Source organism: Lissotriton vulgaris, chromosome 7, assembly GCF_964263255.1.
Source record: "Lissotriton vulgaris chromosome 7, aLisVul1.2, whole genome shotgun sequence".
Lineage (NCBI taxonomy): Eukaryota > Metazoa > Chordata > Amphibia > Caudata > Salamandridae > Lissotriton > Lissotriton vulgaris.
The window spans coordinates 32,007,766-32,027,874 of record NC_141695.1 but is presented as its reverse complement, the minus strand read 5'-3'; the positions used below and the strand labels follow the sequence as shown (position 1 = coordinate 32,027,874).

Sequence of the window (20,109 nt, the reverse complement as noted above, 5' to 3'; positions counted from 1 at the left end):
GTCTCCATGGAATGCCGTGAAGCTGCTGTTCTAGGAGGCATCCATTTCTATGGTCTCCATGAAATGCTGGGAAGCTGTTGATGAAGGAGACATCCATTTTATGACCTCCATGGAATGCTGGGAAGCTACAGTTCTAGGAGGCATCCGTTTCTACGGTCTCCATGGAATGCTGGGAATCTGCTGTTCTAGGAGGCATCCATTTCTATGGTCTCCATGGAATGCTGGGAAGCTGCTGTTCTAGGAGGATCCATTTCTATGGTATCCATGGAATGCTGGGAAGCTGCTGTTCTAGGAGGCATCCATTTCTATGGTCTCCATGGAATGCTGGGAAGCTGCTGTTCTAGGAGGCATCTATTTATATGGTCTCCATGGAATGCCGGGAAGCTACTGTTCTAGGAGACATCCATTTCTATAAACTCCATGGAATGCTGGGAAGCTGCTGTTCTAGGAGGCATCCATTTCTACAGAAGACTCTATGGTCTCCATGGAATGCTGGGAATCTGCTGTTCTAGGAGGCATCCATTTCCACAGAACACTCTATGGTATCCATGGAATGCCGGGAAGCTGCTGTTCTAGGAGGCATCCATTTCTATGGTCTCCATGGAATGCTGGGACGCTACTGCTCTAGGAGGCATCCATTTCTACAGAAGGCTCTATGGTCTCCATGGAATGCCGGGAAGCTGCTGTTCTAGGAGGCATCCATTTCTATGGTCTCCATGGAATGCTGGGAAGCTGCTGTTATAGGAAGCATCCATTTCCACAGACGACTCTATGGTCTCCATGGAATGCTCGGAATCTGCTGTTCTAGGAGCCATCCATTTCCACAGAAGACTCTATTGTCTCAATGGAATGCTTTGAAGCTCCTGTTCCAGAAAGTCTCTTCTTCATGCATTTCTATGGTCTTCATGGAATGCCGTGAAGCTGCTGTTCTAGGAGGCATCCATTTCTATGGTCTCCTTGAAAATGCTGGGAAGCTGTTGATGAAGGAGACATCCATTTCTATGATCTCCATGGAATGCTGGGAAGCTACAGTTCCAGGAGGCATCCGTTTCTGCGGTCTCCATGGAATGCTGGGAATCTGCTGTTCTAGGAGGCATCCATTTCTATGGTCTCCATGGAATGCCATGAAGCTGCTGTTCTAGGAGGCATCCATTTCTATGGTCTCCATGGAATGCTGGGAAGCTGCTGTTCTAGGAGGCATCTATTTATATGGTCTCCATGGAATGCCGGGAAGCTACTGTTCTAGGAGACATCCATTTCTATTAACTCCATGGAATGCTGGGAAGCTGCTGTTCTAGGAGGCATCCATTTCTACAGAAGACTCTATGGTCTCCATGGAATGCTGGGAATCTGCTGTTCTAGGAGGCATCCATTTCCACAGAACACTCTATGGTATCCATGGAATGCCGGGAAGCTGCTGTTCTAGGAGGCATCCATTTCTATGGTGTCCATGGAATGCTGGGACGCTACTGCTCTAGGAGGCATCCATTTCTACAGAAGGCTCTATGGTCTCCATGGAATGCCGGGAAGCTGCTGTTCTAGGAGGCATCCATTTCTATGGTCTCCATGGAATGCTGGGAAGCTGCTGTTATAGGAAGCATCCATTTCCACAGACGACTCTATGGTCTCCATGGAATGCTCGGAATCTGCTGTTCTAGGAGCCATCCATTTCCACAGAAGACTCTATGGTCTCAATGGAATGCTTTGAAGCTCCTGTTCCAGAAAGTCTCTTCTTCATGCATTTCTATGGTCTTCATGGAATGCCGTGAAGCTGCTGTTCTAGGAGGCATCCATTTCTATGGTCTCCTTGAAAATGCTGGGAAGCTGTTGATGAAGGAGACATCCATTTCTATGATCTCCATGGAATGCTGGGAAGCTACAGTTCCAGGAGGAATCCGTTTCTGCGGTCTCCATGGAATGCTGGGAATCTGCTGTTCTAGGAGGCATCCATTTCTATGGTCTCCATGGAATGCCGTGAAGCTGCTGTTCTAGGAGGCATCCATTTCTATGGTCTACATGGAATGCTGGGAAGCTGCTGTTCTAGGAGGCATCTATTTATATGGTCTCCATGGAATGCCGGGAAGCTACTGTTCTAGGAGACATCCATTTCTATAAACTCCATGGAATGCTGGGAAGCTGCTGTTCTAGGAGGCATCCATTTCTACAGAAGACTCTATGGTCTCCATGGAATGCTGGGAATCTGCTGTTCTAGGAGGCATCCATTTCCACAGAACACTCTATGGTATCCATGGAATGCCGGGAAGCTGCTGTTCTAGGAGGCATCCATTTCTATGGTCTCCATGGAATGCTGGGACGCTACTGCTCTAGGAGGCATCCATTTCTACAGAAGGCTCTATGGTCTCCATGGAATGCCGGGAAGCTGCTGTTCTAGGAGGCATCCATTTCTATGGTCTCCATGGAATGCTGGGAAGCTGCTGTTATAGGAAGCATCCATTTCCACAGACGACTCTATGGTCTCCATGGAATGCTCGGAATCTGCTGTTCTAGGAGCCATCCATTTCCACAGAAGACTCAATGGTCTCAATGGAATGCTTTGAAGCTCCTGTTCCAGAAAGTCTCTTCTTCTAATGTAGTAGACACTATGGGCCATATGCACAATGAAGTGGCGGAGAGAGGCGTTAGCCTTCCTGGCTTTTTGCCTCTCCTCGCCAATTCTGAAATGCAAGGCTGCACCATATTTACAAGAATGTGGTGCAACCTTTTGTTTACCCCCTGCGACGGCACTAAGTTTAGCAATGCCTACGCAGGCACCCTTGCACATTTGTGTAAGGGTGTCTATATGCAGGGGAGAACTGTTTATGTGTAGGAAGGTGCCCCTTCCTGCACATAACCAATCCTAAAATGCCATTCTGTCACTTTCATGTGTGCTGCTTCATGCAAAATGGCATTTTTTTTAAAGATTGTTTATGTACAAGAAGGGAGACCTTCCTGCACGTAAATCAACTATGGCAATTTGCTTTTTCCATGTGTGCAGCACACAAGGAAAAAGCAACAAAAACGTGGACAAATAATGCATTTCTGCTTGTTTCGTCAACTTAAGGCCAGGATTTACCTGGTTTTAATTTTGGCGTTGCCTCCTATGTACGCCACCCTTATACATACGGGGCAGCATCAAAATGAATGGGTGTTGCTGTGGAACACCCACCGCAACACCCACTGCCCACCCCTTTCACGCTAACGTAGCATGAAAGGGGGCCTTATTTACTAGTCGCCGTTAAGACACCTTAAGTGGCTTAGCACTGCCTTGTAAATAAGGCGCAGCCCCTATCACCACCACAACGTCAGTAAAAGTGACTTTGTGGTGGTGATAGGGGCTTGTACATATGCCCCTATAACTCTCATCCCATGTTGATATTCTACTAGTGTACAGAGTAACATGCAGCAATAGTTTTAATGCAGTTTCACTTCTCTGTGGATTGTGACTATCGATATTTATGGCGGGGAAGGGAGTGCTATAGAAGGTACGCACAAAAGATGGAGGGTCAAGCAACATTTACTGCTGGTCCTAGATCATAGTGCTAAAAATAAGAAAAGTAGGAAAATACGAAAAAATTGTTCTTGTGTTTTAGACCCTCAGGGAAGTCATTTTAAGCAAGACATGACAGGAAGAAGCATTACCATATGTTTTAAATTCTATACTGCGGGAAAACATTGAATACCAGCACTGTGTATTGACAGTGGGAGAAGACGTATAACTTGCAATTAGAATTTTTTTCTATAATCAAGTTGATCAGAGAATTTTTTTTAAAAATATCAGAATCTTTACTTTCCTGCTGGTAAAATGCAAGTGGGTACAGGTACCTGTTGAGCGATGACCAGCCCACCGCAGTCCGCCATGTTCTCTATGAGTGTGACGGTGCCGTTAACGGTCAGGTTCTGCAGGGTGAAACTGTTATATTGCTCTTCCATGCACAACAGCCTCTCTGCCAACACATTTCCATCTCCACCCATAGAGGCATGAGGCACTGTAACAGTCAGAAAAAGAAAAACAAACAAATGGGGAACAGTTATGAGAGGATACAGAGGTGCAGCACACCCCATTCCTTGCCATCACTCATAATTATATTTCGTAGTGGCTAAATTGTAAACTATTTCCAAAATTATAATTTTCATTTTGCAAACATTTTCAATTTGTGCTTTAGAGCTCTGAGGGTTTCAACAAACACATTAAAACTTTTCAATATCAGCCAAGAGATATATCATTGGTGAGCATTTTTGTGTAACCCCGGGCGTAGTGGGCGTAGTGGGCTCGGCAGAGGTCCACACAGTTGCGTACAAACTCCGTGGAACTCCACTCCGGTACGCTACGCCACCCGCCTCCACCCCCCCCCCCCTCATATTAAGAACTACCCAGACAGTGAGTAGGAAGAGGAGGGCAGCCCTGGGACGCCGCTTGCCAGGTAAGTGGTTTTATTTTATTTTAAGTAAAGTAGAATTAATTGGGGGGGTGTAGAGTCGGGGGCTGGGCAACTCCGCTCCAATGCAGAGTGTGCAGAGATTTGACTTCTCCGCGCTCTCCATGGAACGCGGAGGAGGCAAATCTCCTCACACTCCGCGGGCGGAGCAGAGTTCTCTGCCCAGGGTTATTTTTGTGTCAACTTAAGTCTATTTTATTTTACTTTTTGTCTAAATTTCGAACAAAATCAACGCATGTGAGCAGCATACAGTTTAGAAAGTACTTATTGTGGAAAAAAAACTATGTATGTATGCATGAATGTAAGCATGTAGTATTTTGATAGTGGTACACTCGCCAAAAAGCTGCAGAGCCTTGAACAGAGCCAATGACAAGCTTAAAACAGAGAAGTGATGAGAGAGGTAGGTGGTTCGTGGTCTCTTACTGCATTGTGATGTGGGTTTCCTAAATTGGAGCAGTGTTTGGAGCGGTCCCGATGGATACAGGGATTTTGTTCCAGATTCTGGATGGATATATGGGAAACAGATGACAAAAAGTGTCATCTGTTTAAAATGTAACAATTGAAGCAAAGAATTATAACTCTTCAAAGAGGATCCCACTGTTTTAGTAAATGAATTCTTTGCAGTTCGCATTGTATGTAAATTTGTCTTCCGTAAACATCTTGGATGTCTGGCGTGGATTGGTCCTGCAGGAGATACATTGGACACCCTTGGACCTGCCCCTTCCTGTGGAATATTCTCAAAATTATTTGTGTTTCCTACTGTGTGGTGTTGGAAATGTAATGTTGTATATGAATTTAGGACCCTAGTGTAATTTTCCAGATCCATGCCCATATATAGGTATAAATCACCCTGTCCTTATATAGGCATAGAAATCATAACCATATTTAGACTTAGCCCATGCAGTCCAAATACGGCATGGCTACTTCCACTAGTTCCGAAAATCCACAACGATATCTTGGAAAAACCCGCCTTCAGCAGTCAGGGTTTTCCCCTTGCTTGAATATTGATTTATCCAAGAACTCATGGAGTTTTCAAAGAACTGAGTCTTTGATGACGTTATTATGTCCAACCTTACGTCAATCTCGGCACCTTTAAGGTAATAATATGCCCACACTTGCCCAGGCAAACACACAGTGGTTTGGAGCAGTTCGACTATCTACCTACACGACACAGCTCGCCGCAGCAAGTGCCGAAGGAAGCCAACCCTCCAGCAGAGGCACTGAGAGATGCTGTCTTTTCTCCTGCCGAGAAATCCAGCTCCAGTGTTTCCAGGCTACCCTTGAGGGTTGCTGGGAAATCGAGTCCTGAGAGAGAGAGATACAAGACCTCCTTCATTCTAAACCAAGGTACGGAACTGATTAGACCCTTAGAGAATTCTTGGATAGATTCTTGGCAAAGAATACTAAACTTAAGCTACACCTCACTTACTTCTTCCCTTGTACTAGACCTAGGTTAAGTACACCGGGGTAGGCGTATTTTAGAAGCACCAGTTGAGTACTTTTAGTCTTCATTTATTAATGTATGTATTTTATGTTATTTTATATGGCTTAGAAACCATACCATGCTTTTACAGTATTATTTTATAATACTCCTCGTACTGTACGCATTGTACTTTGCAACCAGTATTACGATTGTAGCAGTTCATTTTCTCTGCATTAGAAAGAAGACTGTTCAATAAATACTTTTATTGAAAACGCCCATCTCTCTATTTCTCTGCACCTCTGGTGAAACAAAGCATTCACGTTTGACTAGGTGAAATAACAATCTATTGTTTCCACGACTCTGGAGATACATTTTTATCTCAGGAAACAAAGTTGTCATGTTTATGCGGTTGTCAGAAACTAAGCCCTTCTTGTGAATTCAAGAAAGTTTCTAGTGACCTCTGAGCTAGCTGCCACTCACAATTAAGTCTAATATATTCGATAGAGATCTAGTCGACCTCAGTCCTACATCTAACCTATAGGATATAATATTCCAATGCGCAGAGCCTATTGGGAATATAGGAACTACACTACAGTAAGACCTTTAAGAGTGGCTGTTGGGTCTTCGCAAAGCGGCTTGCCAGTTGCCGCAGTGTGAGCTCTTACTAACACAATACTTACCTCCCTGTTGTTCCACATTGACATCTGCAGGGAGTCAATAAACAGTAATAATATTGCATATGATGTGCATTCTTTCGGGCAAGGGAAGGCTAGCTCTGCTTCGTGGTTATCACTTTAAGTGGCAGCAGAAGGGTACATGGGTAAAGACCTCCAACAGAATCAACGTTTTAAAAAGAGCGGAGCTTGTGGTAACATGGGCTGTCCTAGAGAGCTCTCATCACCCTGTGACATTGACTCTAAGAGGCAAAGTCGGACCTTGCTCAGATAGCACCCAAACCAATAATACATTGGTCACCTTCGCTCCTGCTGGTGAATGAAATGAGGCGGCAGGGGACCACTCTGGGTTCACGGATCTGTCGGTTCACCGGTCAGTTCCTGGCTATTTACATCAGAACAATGACTGGCCTCTGAACTCAAACATTGCATCTGCCGCAACTCACCTGACCGGTTACAGCTAAGCTCTGAAACACTGGTGCAAAAGTTGTTTGTTGGGGTGGGATGCGGGGTTGTTGGTGTGTGTAGTTCTCCGCAGCAGGGAGTGAGATGGTGATGGTAGGGTAAAGAAGGTGCCTGGTGTGTTAAAACAGTGCATGTCATATGTTAATTAAATATTAGAGGGTTGCAGCTGTTTGCATGACCTTACGGCAGACATCTCTGTTCAACCCTCTGAAGACTGGCGCCCTAGGCCAAGGCCCAGCCTACCTATGCCAACAGCTCTTCTGACAGGAGATTTTTCCAAGCAGACACAGGCACTCCTGAAACAGTTTGATGTTATCATGAAGCTGCTGCCTCTCTTTAGTGCTTTATTTGTAAACTTTATATTTGTGTCTCTAAAATATAGTCCGTGACAAAGAAACTGACCAGAAACTTTTAGAAATTATAAATGCATCTAATAAACTGGGATTGTTTGATTAAATATGGCACAAGTTATTTTCAATGCCCCATTTACCTACTTTATTTGTGAATGGTCTTTTGGTCTTTTCTCTATGATGCTCTCACATTTTGGGGGCCTTGTAGTAAGTCCAGTCGCTTGTCCCGCACATAAGGCATCCGTCCAGGCCTCCTATACACACGAGTGATAGCTGTTCAAAGACCTGTCCTCTAACGTGAAGTGATCAGTCTAAGGCAGGAGACAGGCACATGTGAACTATCTGTTAATTATTGAAGCTCCTCCTACCCAAAGGCTGTTTATGCACATGGATGTGCATGATATGTCCAGGACATTTATGATTTGATTTTATATGCCAATTTCCTAGGAAGCACCAATGTGGACCATTGAGATCCATTGGGGATGCGCTTGTGGTTTGCCTGCTTGACAGAAATGTTAACATTTGTTGCAGAGCTTGGCTAGATGATTTTGTTGCATAGAGACCCTTTTTTGGGAGGTCCCTCGCAGTTTTTAAAATTTTCAGGGAATCATGCTATCGAGACACTCCGTGTTGCTGCAGTAACACGCCAGTTTGGCTTTCTATACAGGGACTCATGTTTGTGGATATCATTTAACAGGTGTTGATATTCCAATTTCTGATGAGTTGGGGCCATTATTTGTCTGAAAATGAGACAGGGAACTAACAAATTAAAGAAATGCCATTTACAACATTACAAATAATGAGAATTGATCGAATTTGAAGTGTTTTCTCTAGCCCTGAAGAAGTCCCTTCTGTTTTCTGGGATGAAACACATTGGCTGTACCTTTCGTCTTGTTAATAAAAAAAATAAAGGATATTTTTTAGAAACATACTTAATGCTTTTGGACCTGTGTTGTTGAATATGTAGGTATGGACTCTATTTTGTATTACTCATTTTGTGGTGTGTCCTTTACATCTGTTTCCTTTGATGTATCTCATTTATTTTCTCAATTAATGGTACGGTTAACCCGGAAAAGTAGAGCACCTCCTTTTGTGGAACGGCACAGTGTGTAGTGATACATTACATAACCGTCCTGAATAATAGTTTTATGGCTCCAGTCCTCCCCTTTGAAGCCGACAGCAGCAGCTTCAGCCTGGCTGCACACCCTGGCAAAATCACCTTTTTTACAAGTCGGAAAACATGATTTCAAATATTAAATATGAAACGAATAGGCACACCCCATTGCCCGCAAGGTAGGGTGCATAATATTTAAGAGAGGAACATGTGTGACATTAGAAGTGGCATATTCCCTCAGTGACTAGGCACAACATGACATTGCCACTGGTCAGGCTGTAGCTGGCACATAGGAAAAGTCAAAGTATAGATTATACACTTTAACCTTTGACCTGTACCATTTACAGACTCAATTCAATGACTTATTTATATATTTAACAAAAACCCAAACTAATGGTGAAGTCGAATTTCTATTAAAATGTAACTTTTAGAAGCTTACTTTTCCCCAGCCTGAATCTGTTGGAGGCTCATTTGCATTACCTCTCCAGCAACCACCCAGCCTCTAAATGGCCTGAATTAGCTGTGGAAAATGTTTAAAAACTGCTCCCAGAGCCGAGGCAATGGCCTGGGAGTGGGTAGATGTGTTCTTCCCCTAGCAGGAAGACTGATGGGATGGGACCAGGAACTTAATTTACTTCAAAGGGGCCTTCCCTTTCACAAGTAAATGTTAGGTGACCCATGGAAAGACCCAGCTTTTGCCCAAATAGTCAGACTGGTACCAACCCCAGGGGGAGGGAAGCTACCCCCAGAACCAATTGTAAGGAACCACAGAAGATTAGACTGCTCATTGCCCCGGCTATACCCCTGGATCGGGACACAGGCTCTGCACAATGGGAAAAGGGTTTCTCTATCTTGGACTTTGAGAGTGAGGGGCACTGTAGGATTGTTTTCAGATGGGCAAACAGGAACTGTGGAAAGGTGGGTAGAGTTTCCCCCGGGAACCTTTACCCAATTGTTCAGGGTGTGCCGGTAGTCACCCCCACCAACTAGCTGGTGCCAGGCCAAAATGTGGCATCCCCAGGAACCCTCCTCAGAACACTTTCTGGATCTGCTGTTAGTAACCTGAGAGGAGCTCTGAAGGACTGGATATCCTCCATCTTGTGCCCAGGGCAAAGATGTAGACACCAATGGCCAGGTGGCTGACCTCCTTTGTGGCTACCAGGACACAACAAACTTCAGGAGGCCTTTGCCTAGAAGTACACGATTGACCAGGGCACACCAGTAGTTGGACTGGTCTTTGTTGTTGGACTACCCTTGATACCCTAGGAGTCTCTGACTGCCCTACTCTGATGTTTTGGGGGCCGTAAAAGGGGATTCCTGTTGTTGTTTGGGCACTAGAAAAAAGTTTGGAAACTTCCAAAAACTTTACCTACAGAGCTTCAGGGGAACCTTTGGCAAAAAATATCCGACCAGCCGTTCCAAAATGTTGGACTTAATTCCAGCTTTGTCCCACTCAAAGATCTCAACACCATTCCCCCCCCTCACCCCCCCACAAACGATATCCCATTATGATTCAAAAGCACCAGAGCTGGAGCTGGACCTACCACTATAGCTTCTGCAGCTACCTGACCTTCAGCTCCACAGCGGTGGCTACAAATTCAGTAGCGGCTCACTCAAGGGGCCCAATTCACAGAACTAACTCAAGACTTAAAACTTACTACCATTTTGGTATTCACAAAAGGCACTTACTTACTCATTTTGAGTAACTTACTCATTTTGAGTATCTTACTCATTTTGGTATTCACAGAAGATTGATGAGTAAGTGCCTCATGTTTATACCAACATGAGTAAGTTCCTCAAAATGAGTAAGTTACTCAAAATGAGTAAGTACGTGCTTCTGTGAATACCAAAATTAGTAAGTGCCTTCTGTGAATACCAAAATGGTGGTAAGTTTAGGATTTTGTCTTAAGTTAGTTCTGTGAATCGGGCCCAAGGTCTATGTGCAAACTTTTTTAATACTTTACACATTGCCTTTGGTCTGCCTTTGATTCAAGCCAGACTGCTTTGTTTCACGCTACAAGGGATTGAGCACAGGTTTATTTTATTTAATTTGTGTGGCATCTAGCAGATGGTGGCTTTATCCACTGAAGTGTTGAGGTGGACACTTGTCAAGCCCCAAATAATAACCCACTTTCCTACAGTAAAGCAAGTATATTAACAAGGAGAAATTGTCCCTAAGAAGCATATGGTAGACATGAAAGCAAGGCGCACTTCAAAGGAACATTGTTAGTGTGTCTGCTCTCGAGCCGCCCAACTTCATCAACGTTTTCCCCCTACTCGCGTAGTGCCAAGAACCCCTTACACATGATGCACTGATGCAATGTATGACGGAGACTCACAGACCAATCACATCATTGGAAAGATCACAGGACGGCCTAATGTACCCACCATATTCATTGAAGGCGTGTAGTAATTCATGGGCCATAAACACTCCAATGGCTCCAAAGTTGACAGCGCTGAGAAGCAAAAGAAAACATTTTAATGGAATGTGATGACCTGCGAGGAAGGTTGTAAACAAGTAAGATGAGACACAGGGTACCAGGGTACCAGGTAGGACCACGCTGATGTCAAGGGTTTGGGGTGGCGACAGAAAATCACTGTGGAGCCTACATGAGAGGAGGATAACCAAGGTCCTGCAGATCTTACTTTGCAGACAAATATGCATGGATGCAGGCAGGATGCTTCGTTTGCAGGAAGGGACGTCTTTCTGCACAAAAACAATCCTGAGAGGCATATTCATCTTTCTATATGTGCTGCAGAATACAGGCCAGAGAAGCACAGCAATGTGTGCTGTGTTGCATTACTCCATATTTATGAAGCCACTCACGGCCAAGCAAAGAGGCCTTGAGCGGCTTCATGAGGCTCATTCTTTAGTTGTGTCATACATGCACCATGTTGCGTGGAGCAAGTGTGACGCAACCGGCCTCATAAATATGGTCCAAGTGTTTGAGAGTTTAGGAAAAGTAATCCATGCGTGGAACCCGTGGAAAAGCCGCGGAGGAGCCCTCTGCTTTTAAGGCATGGCACCACAATGTACTGTAATAAATGAGAGTTGTGAATAGGCACGCGGGTGCTCCTTTCGTGCAATGAGAAGGGGTGAAAACTAAGCCCTGCTTTCTTCTGTGTGTTTATTTAGCAAAGTGTTCATAAATTAAATGGCTCCAGATAAGACTCCCTTCCACTACAGTTCGCTAATACCATGATTAGCCTCTGATAAGTATCCATACACTTAAGATAACAGATGGAATATTCTGGAACTTGTCCTAAAACCACAGATATCAGTTTGTAAACAAGACATCTTGCCAGCAAGCAATATCTCCAGAGGAATGTGTCCAAGACCAATAATTGCTTTAAAATTAAAAACCTGTCCAAAATAATTGGCAATCTAAAAAAAAAACTGCCATAGGTTTCAGACAGTTTGGCTTACCTGTTGTGTAATTTTTTTAAGACAACTTTAAATATGACTCTTCTAAGACAACATGTGTGTGATGGGTGTGCAAATGTTAAAGCTTCATTACTGATATTCTGTGCAGAACACTCAGGAACATGCACAAATCAAAGAACTGGTGGCTCTGAAACATCTTTGCAAAGTTCATGGACTCGTGAAATATACATGGCCAGTCTTTGATATTGCAGTCAGTAAATATAACCTGGGCAAACATGAGGAAATGTGGCACAGTGAGAAGAAAAGAGTCTCCCAAAATGATACAATTGGGTCAAATGGAAGAAGCCAGCCTTAGTCTGGTCTCCTTGAGAGCTGGTGTGATCTGGGTTTGGTTTACAGCAGCACTCGGTGCAATCCACGGAATAAGAAAAGGCGTCCCTTCTGCCCGAGCAATTCACAAGCCCCTTCCCCAGAAACTAAGGTAAACTATTGAGGGCACCAACGATTCATTAGAACCGCGGCATATCCAACACTCTGTTAAAATCTGAAATATGGTATTGTGGAAATGCTGCGATAAGGAGCTTCATAAAACATTAGCAAACAAAGGGAGATATTTACAAGCCCTGTTGCGTCTCTCTTGCACCACGCAGCAAGGCCCAAGAGCGACGCAGCTCAAACATGAGATTCATAAGCCGCGCTAGGCCACCTTGCGTGGCCCAAGGTGGCAGAATAAATCTCGAGGAAAGCAACGCATCGCACAACACTGAATTGCCTTACTCTGCACCAAGGAGGCGTTCCTTGGGCGTTGCTTCGGTGTTCCCTTACAACGCCCATGCTTTTTGACACATTCCCAGATTCAACAGAACCGCTAGACCAGGATATGCGCCAAAGAGGTATGTATCCCCAGGTGAGGAGTATTGAGATGAAATATCTTTATTTCTCGCCATTACTTCCTCTTTCTAAGTGTCCGGCATTCTTCGGCACACACAGAGAGATGGATTTGCCTCTCAGGATTGTTTTTTGTGCAGGAAGCTGCATGCAATACGAGCACCTTTGCACCATGCTGCAAGGGTGCCTGGGTTGGTACTAGGAGCCAAAACAGCACCAGCACAGAGGGAAAGGCAAAAATGCATTGTATTGTTTTAAAAACGGTACATTCCTGCCCTTCCTCTGTCACACAACACAGCAATGTGACTAACTTAGAAATATGCCTCAAAGTCTACCGTAAAATGGCCCCTACAGAACCATCACATCCATAGCGCCCTTTAATTGTCAGAGTCTGGTGTAATGAGTCAGATGGCATAATATGTTTTTTTTCTATAATTCAACCCTGGCATAATGTAAGTCTATTCTCAATTACATAATAGGATCTGGCATTATCAGAGATCTGATGTACTGAGAACGCTGCCAAAGAATGTCACCACACAACATGACACCAAGAATTATAGAAAGTGTTTGTTTTACAGTATGGCTTAGTTTCTGAAGCATCGCATCCCCTGGTAGATTTTTATAATGTCTGCTGATGGATCCTAATCACTTAGGAGAAACATGACTCGTTCCTGCCTGTGTTCTTCAGTGTCTTGATGCCTCTCTGTCTGTTTGAGAGAAAACATCAACCTTGTTTTGATTGGACCTCTGAATTCTACTGTGAGACTAGGTCTGCGGAAGAGTCATTTGCCCTAACGCTCTGTTCAACCGTCTCACTTTGGCTCCTCCCACGGTGAACACAAGGAGATGATGGACGGAGCGCTGAAACCTTTCAGACTCTCACCCCGAGTCACAGATCTGGGTTGAATGCATCATCCATCGTTCTTTAGCCCACTCCGGCACCCCAGTTCAGACATGGCCATATGCAAATCAGTCTTGACCCTGTGCCTCATGGGAACAGTCCAGACCGATCTGTCAAGCCAGGTCTTCCCTGGAACGGAAACAAGCATCCAAGGACCTGTTTCTGGGTAACACCCTTCATCAGTGAGGCTAGCTTGAATCCAGTGGCAAAGTGAGCAAGGGACCCACGTCTGGGCATACCCTGCCAACTTAGGGCGAACAAAGCAAACACAAGGTGAGCCTGGCTTGGCATGCTCAGAACACTAGTCTGTCTCGGAGACCAATTAATATCTCAATGACACTCTTGGTGTTAGCCAGGAGGACTCAATTGTATAGGACGTCTTGAAGTCATTTAGGAAATGTGTGATGTATCATAAATGGTTTCTTTGTTTCATTCACTGTGCTTTCTGCCCACAGATTGATGCCTCTAAAGTTCGACCTTATCTTCTGTAACTAAAAGCATGACACAAGGGAGAGAGGGAGACAACTCAAGCCCTTGCATTGAGTGATGTATGAAAAAGAAGAAAGTAGCTCCCTGTGCCCCAAGGGAAGTATAAACACAAGAAGAAAGAAAGCCAATGGATTTAGAGCAAATAAATGACACTGCCATGAGTCAACCAATGGAAGGCGCTGGCTGACCCAAAGCCCCCTCCAACGATTGGAACTGTGCGCAATAGCTTCCTATGGGCGCTGCCCAACCGTATGCATCAATGTAAGCGAATGAATGAGGAATAAGCCAGGGAGCTGGTCTTGTTCAAGATTTCTGACATGGTAAGCACTGTGTGGCTGAACAGTTGATACCTCTAGCCAGATTACTTGCCTCTTTACACACTGAGGTAAACTCATTTTCAGACTTGTGACAATAACCTACCAATTGGGCTACTCAATAACATGAAGCCACTAAGTTTTCGTTTTTTTAATTTTTTCCAAAGCTTAGTATGTGGTGCCCCTTGCGTCCTGGCGTCCGTCTCCCCTTCATCAACGCGGGCGCCCAGAGGTGTCATGGGTCGAAACGACGCCAGGCAGTCCAAGATACCTTTTGAATCCAAAAAGACTCCCAAATCGATTCCGGAGCCTGAAGGGGGTCCGACCTCCCAGGAGCCTCCGGATGAAGACTGGAAGACGCTGTTGCTGGGTCTGAAGCAGAGCCTCTCCACGATCGATGCCAAGATTGACAACATCAACACTCGCATGGACAGCGTCGTATCTAAGCTTGAGCAGCATGATACCCGTATCAAGGAAACGGAGGATAGAATTTCCGTCCTGGAGGATGGCGCAACAGGTCACCCAAATGGACAGGCTGCTCAAACTCATCGCTGACAAGAACGAGGACTTGGAGGCGCGGTCTCGGCGCAATAATGCCCGTATCCTGGGCCTTGCCGAAACCACCAACACAGGTAAAATGGAGACCTTCGTGGACAACATGCTCGTTGAACTCTTCGGTGGGGAATCCTTCTCGTCACATTTCATTGTTGAGCGGGCCCACAGATCCCTGGCAGCTCGCCCGCCTCCTGGAGCAACTCCGCGCCCCATCATTGTGCGCTTCCTGAATTATAGGGACAGAGACTCTGTGTTGCGACGAGCGAGGGAGGTGGGAACTGTAAACTACTGCAACACCACCCTGTCCTTCTTCCCGGACTTCACCTCCACTGTTCAGGAAGCAAGACGTAAATACGCAACGGTTAAAAAGAAGCTCCAGGTGCAGGAGATTCCCTATGCTATGCTCTACCCCGCCAGATTGAAAGTGACTTTCCGAGGTAAAGCTCATCTCTTTCAGAATCCCCATCAGGTAGAGGACTTCTTTAAGGGCTGCAGGGCAGAGCGGAATGATGATGGTGCTGCACTGTGAAGATCTAGGTCGCGATCGCCGCTGTCGCAACAGGACTGAGAGACTCTGAGATGGTATGGTCCTCCTTTTCTGTCATGACATGAGCGTGCTATATTGATCTGGACACACTAGATTTAGTGTACTTTGCCATGTTGTTAGCTCCGCTCGGGGCAGAACTGATTGAGACTCCCATATGCGCTCGGTCACCCACCTCCGCCCCACGCTAGACGACAGGTTCCTGTGGTTAGTGGGTGTAAGTAAGGAGGTGGTTCGGTACGTCTGGGGCCCCTAGTTCCGGTCCCCCCTATGGGCGAACCCCTGAGACCCTCCTCCCTCCTGGGAGGTGGTATTTGTGTTCTACTCTGTTTAGGGAGTACTGGGTGTGAGTTTTGGGGAACCGAGTGGGGGTTGAATTCCCGGCCAGTTGGGGTTGCCGGTGTGGGTGGGTTTGGGTTTTGCTCCACTACTAATGACCTAGTCATTTTAGATTTGTTGTCCCTGGGTGGCCCGAGGGGGTGTAGTCTGCGTGAAATGTGTGCTATGTTCGAAGTCGAAATTGCTTTGGTCCTTAACTGTGTGATTTTATGCTACAAGATGATACATCTGTATGGATGGGTGACGTAGGGTCTGCTTCAATTCCAGCTGGTGTCATGGAATGTTAGGGGACTGAATAACCCCAGAAAGAAGAGACAAATCTTGGGATATCTGGACAGACAGGGGGTCTCAATTGCTATGCTCCAAGAAACACACCTGTTGTCTGATAACACCTCTCACTTTGCATCTCGTTGGGCTTTCTGCAGGGTTTTTCCTCCTACTCTACCTACGCCAGGGGTGTTACGATCTTGGTCAGGCGGGGTTTGAGGTTTGTTCCTGCGGGGATGGAGTCGGACGCCGGGGGAGGTACTGCATGGTTTGGGGGACTCAGCACTCCCATTCGGTCCTTTTTGCCTGCTACTATGGCCCCAACGTTGATGACACCTCATCGCTGCTCACATTATGGGGTAAAATTCAGACTCTAGGTATAGGTCATGTGATACTAGGCGGCGACTTTAATGCCGTCGTCAGGCCATGCATGAACCGCTCTCACCCACAAGCGGCGCACTACTCTCGTACCCAGCGCGCCCTCTCTTCCTTGCTTACCGATCACTCCCTCATAGATTCTTGGCGACACCTGCACCCTTCCTTCAAGCAAGGCACTCACCACTCGGCGATACACTCCACATAGACTATGTGTTCTTGTCATCGGGCCTTTCCCCCTGGCTGATCAAGGCCATACACCTCTCCAGGACATTCTCCGACCATTCCCCGGTCCTCATTTCACTGCGCATTCCCCTTGAGACCTCCCCGTATCTCAGCTGGCGCCTTAACCCCTCACATCTTACGGATTCTGCTTTCAGGGCTGACCTTGAACAAGATATTCAAGATTTTTTCGACCGGAATGTAGGGTCGGTGTCTGACCTCACTGTGGTGTGGGAGGCCTTCAAGGTCACAGTCCGTGGGTGGTGTATCTCTAAAGGGGGTGGTGTACTCAAATCCTTACGGGGGGAACTTCGCAAACTCGAATCCGAATTGCGGGAGCTTGAGCGCACCAGTGCGAGCGAGTCCTCTAATGCTCTCCTTCGTGAAAAACTGAACGAATATACCGAGGCGCCGGATAGGGAGTACAGATTCCTCGGCAAACAACATACGGCGCGGGTCTTTGGGGAGGGAGACAGGCCTGGTAGGGCACTTGCCTCTGTTGTACGCCCCCCTAGGTACAATGGCTATGTCACCACTCTTTTGGATGAGCACCGAACTCCGCAACGAGACCTGCCTGAGCAACTACGCATTCTTACCAAACGTTATTCCTCTCTCTACACCTCTCATAGGTCGGTTCCTATTGACCTGAGTCCCTACCTAGATGATACTGCTATAGCCTGGCTTGGCCCTTCCCAACAAAAATTCCTACACCACATACTGGAAGTGGATGAAATTAAGGACACCATCATGTCCATGAAATCGGGCAAATCGCCGGGTTCTGATGGCCTGCCGGTCGATTTCTACAAAGCATATATTCATATCCTTGCCCCTATACTCCAGCAGGTTTATTATGCCTCACTTGAGGGTGGCCTTTTGCCCTCGTCCATGCGTGAAGCACTCATCACTTCCCTATTGAAGCCAGGCAAACCTCCGGAACACTGCGACTCCTATAGACCCCTCTCGCTACTCAATACGGATGTCAAAATCCTTGCGAAGGTACTATCATCCCGCCTCAACCTGCTAATGGAGCGTCTGGTCCTTCCTGACCAGGCGGGTTTTGTTCCCAATAGGGCGACCTCGCATAACTTACGCACCCTTCAGGCCGTCCTACAAGACATTAACCCCAGATGCGAGGCTGCGGCGGTATTTCTCGACGCCACCAAGGCGTTTGACTCCCTTGAGTGGGATTACCCATTTGCCCTCCTTGAACGCATGGGGATCCCTTACAGCTTCCTCGACTGGATTAAGTTGCTTTATGGCGAGCCGCGTGCTTCTGTCCTCCTCAATGGAGCACGATCTGCCTCCTTTCCCATCCATAGAGGCACCAGACAAGGTTGCCCCCTCTCCCCCGTCCTATTTGCGATAGCCATTGAGCCGCTTGCTGCCAAACTCCGACAGCATCATAACCACCGCTCTCTGATATACCCGGAACGGCAGCTCCTAGGTGCACTATATGCAGATGACATCACCCTCTATATTGACAAGCCACGTGACAACCTTAACCCCCTGCTACGGGAAATAACTAAGTTCGGTGCTATCTCGGGAGTTCAGATTAACTGGTCGAAGTCTGCCCTCTTCCCTTTAACGGATAAGACCACACAATTCCCTCTGGACTATCCTCTGATATGGGAATCCGAGGAACTCAAGTACCTCGTTGTGGTGGTCTCCCGTAATCGCGAGGCCCTCATTAGGGCTAACTATGGCACTGCCCTGGACAAAATCACTGACAACATTACTAAATGGATCCATCTCCCACTCTCGATGGCAGGACGCATTTCCCTCATAAAAATGGTTGTCCTTCCTAAGTTGCTCTACCTATTCATCAACATACCCTATAGCCCAGGCTCCCACTTCTTTCGTGCCCTTGATTCCCAACTATCGAGACTGATATGGGGGGGCAAACTGGCTAGGATCAGTTTAAAGACGCTGAAGTTGCCCTATTACCAAGGCGGGTTTGATGTTCCTGACTTTCGGAGGTACTATGACTGTGCCCAGGCTCACTTCGTGGCATACTGGCTACATCCCTCTCCCTTTATGGCCCATCTAGTGGTGGAGGATGGTTATATGCGTCCCGTTCAACCATCAGGTTACCTTTATACTGACTCGAGTGCGACGGACCGTGACCCTACTACTGTGGACTGTACTGTCCAGGCCTGGCGCCGTATTGCGGCCCATATGGAAGTTCCCTTTCTATACTCACCATGCATGCCCCTAGCTCACGACCCCAGACTGAGCATAGCCGGGGAGGAGATAGGGCGCAAGTTCCTCAAACGGCTAGCGATTCACACCTGGGGGGATCTCTTCCTCCAAGGGCAGTTCCGCTCCTCGGCGCAGTTTTTTGGGGAAACCCACCCCACGGTTATGGACACATTCCTTTATGTCCCTTTAAGGCAGAATGTCAAAGCAGTCCTCCCGAACTTTCCTGAAGAGCCGGAAACCCTCCCCCCCTTACATTCGCTTTTACAAACCGAAACCCCTAAGCACGTGGTATCCATGCTTTATAAACATGCTCAGCCTGCCCCATCGCCTCCCCCGCTCAAGGCCCGCAGCGAGTGGGACGGGGACCTAGAAGCACCGCTTTCCGACGACCAGTGGGAGGAAAGCTGCACACACACCACTGCAGTGACCGGTAATACCCGCTTGCGCTTAATCCACTTTAAATTCTTGCACCGAACTTATTTCACTCCTTCCAAGCTTTTCCGTCTTGGCCTCCGAAATAACGATCGTTGCCTCCGTTGCGGTGCGGAAGAGGCTGACTTCTTCCACCTGGCGTAGACATGCCCTGAAGTGGCGGTATAGTGGCGTGCCATTTTCAGAGCGTTATCTGATATGGTCGGGATCGGTATGGAGCCCTGTCCAAAAACTGCCCTGCTGGGGCACGCGGTCCCGGCACTGAAGGCACACAAAACATTTTTTGCACTAGGACTTCTGTTGGCTAAACGACAGGTTGCCTGTAGATGGGGAAGAGGACGAGCTCCCAAATTTAAGGTCTGGCTCCACACGATGTCTACCTGGCAAGACCATCTGCACAACTATTCTGAACTCTTACCGCACACATCGCGCCCCAAGGACATATGGGGGCCTCTCACTGCCTATCTGCTCCGACACCAGAGCGAAGACCAACCAGATACTTGAAGTGCTCTTCCCCTTTCCCCTGTCCCTGGCCTGCTCCTTGCCCCTACTGTACTCCTCCTGCACCGCCCTCTCCCCTGCTCTCCACCCTCGTGGGAGTGCGCTCCGGAGTCCGAGCCTGTCTGTTCTCTGCGCCTTGTCCCGTTTCCTCCCCCCCCCTCCTCCTTGTCCCACGGCACTCCTATGCCTCCTCTTCAAAGATAGTCCTCCTGTACTCAATGCCCAGCTCCGCAGCA

The 20,109-nt window shown here is 46.9% G+C and overlaps 1 protein-coding gene across 2 annotated transcripts in view; it reads right to left on the bottom strand.

Annotated features, from left to right (window-relative positions):
• KEL (Kell metallo-endopeptidase (Kell blood group)) overlaps positions 1-20,109 on the bottom strand; it is a 554,418-nt gene that overhangs the window by 41,499 nt on the left and 492,810 nt on the right. For both annotated transcript variants that reach the window (XM_086929702.1, XM_086929703.1), the window contains exons 15-16: positions 10,851-10,918; positions 3,823-3,986 (exon numbers count right to left, since the gene is read on the bottom strand). In XM_086929702.1, the coding sequence (XP_086785828.1) occupies positions 3,823-3,986; positions 10,851-10,918 (232 nt within the window). The remainder of the gene's footprint in view (positions 1-3,822; positions 3,987-10,850; positions 10,919-20,109) is intronic.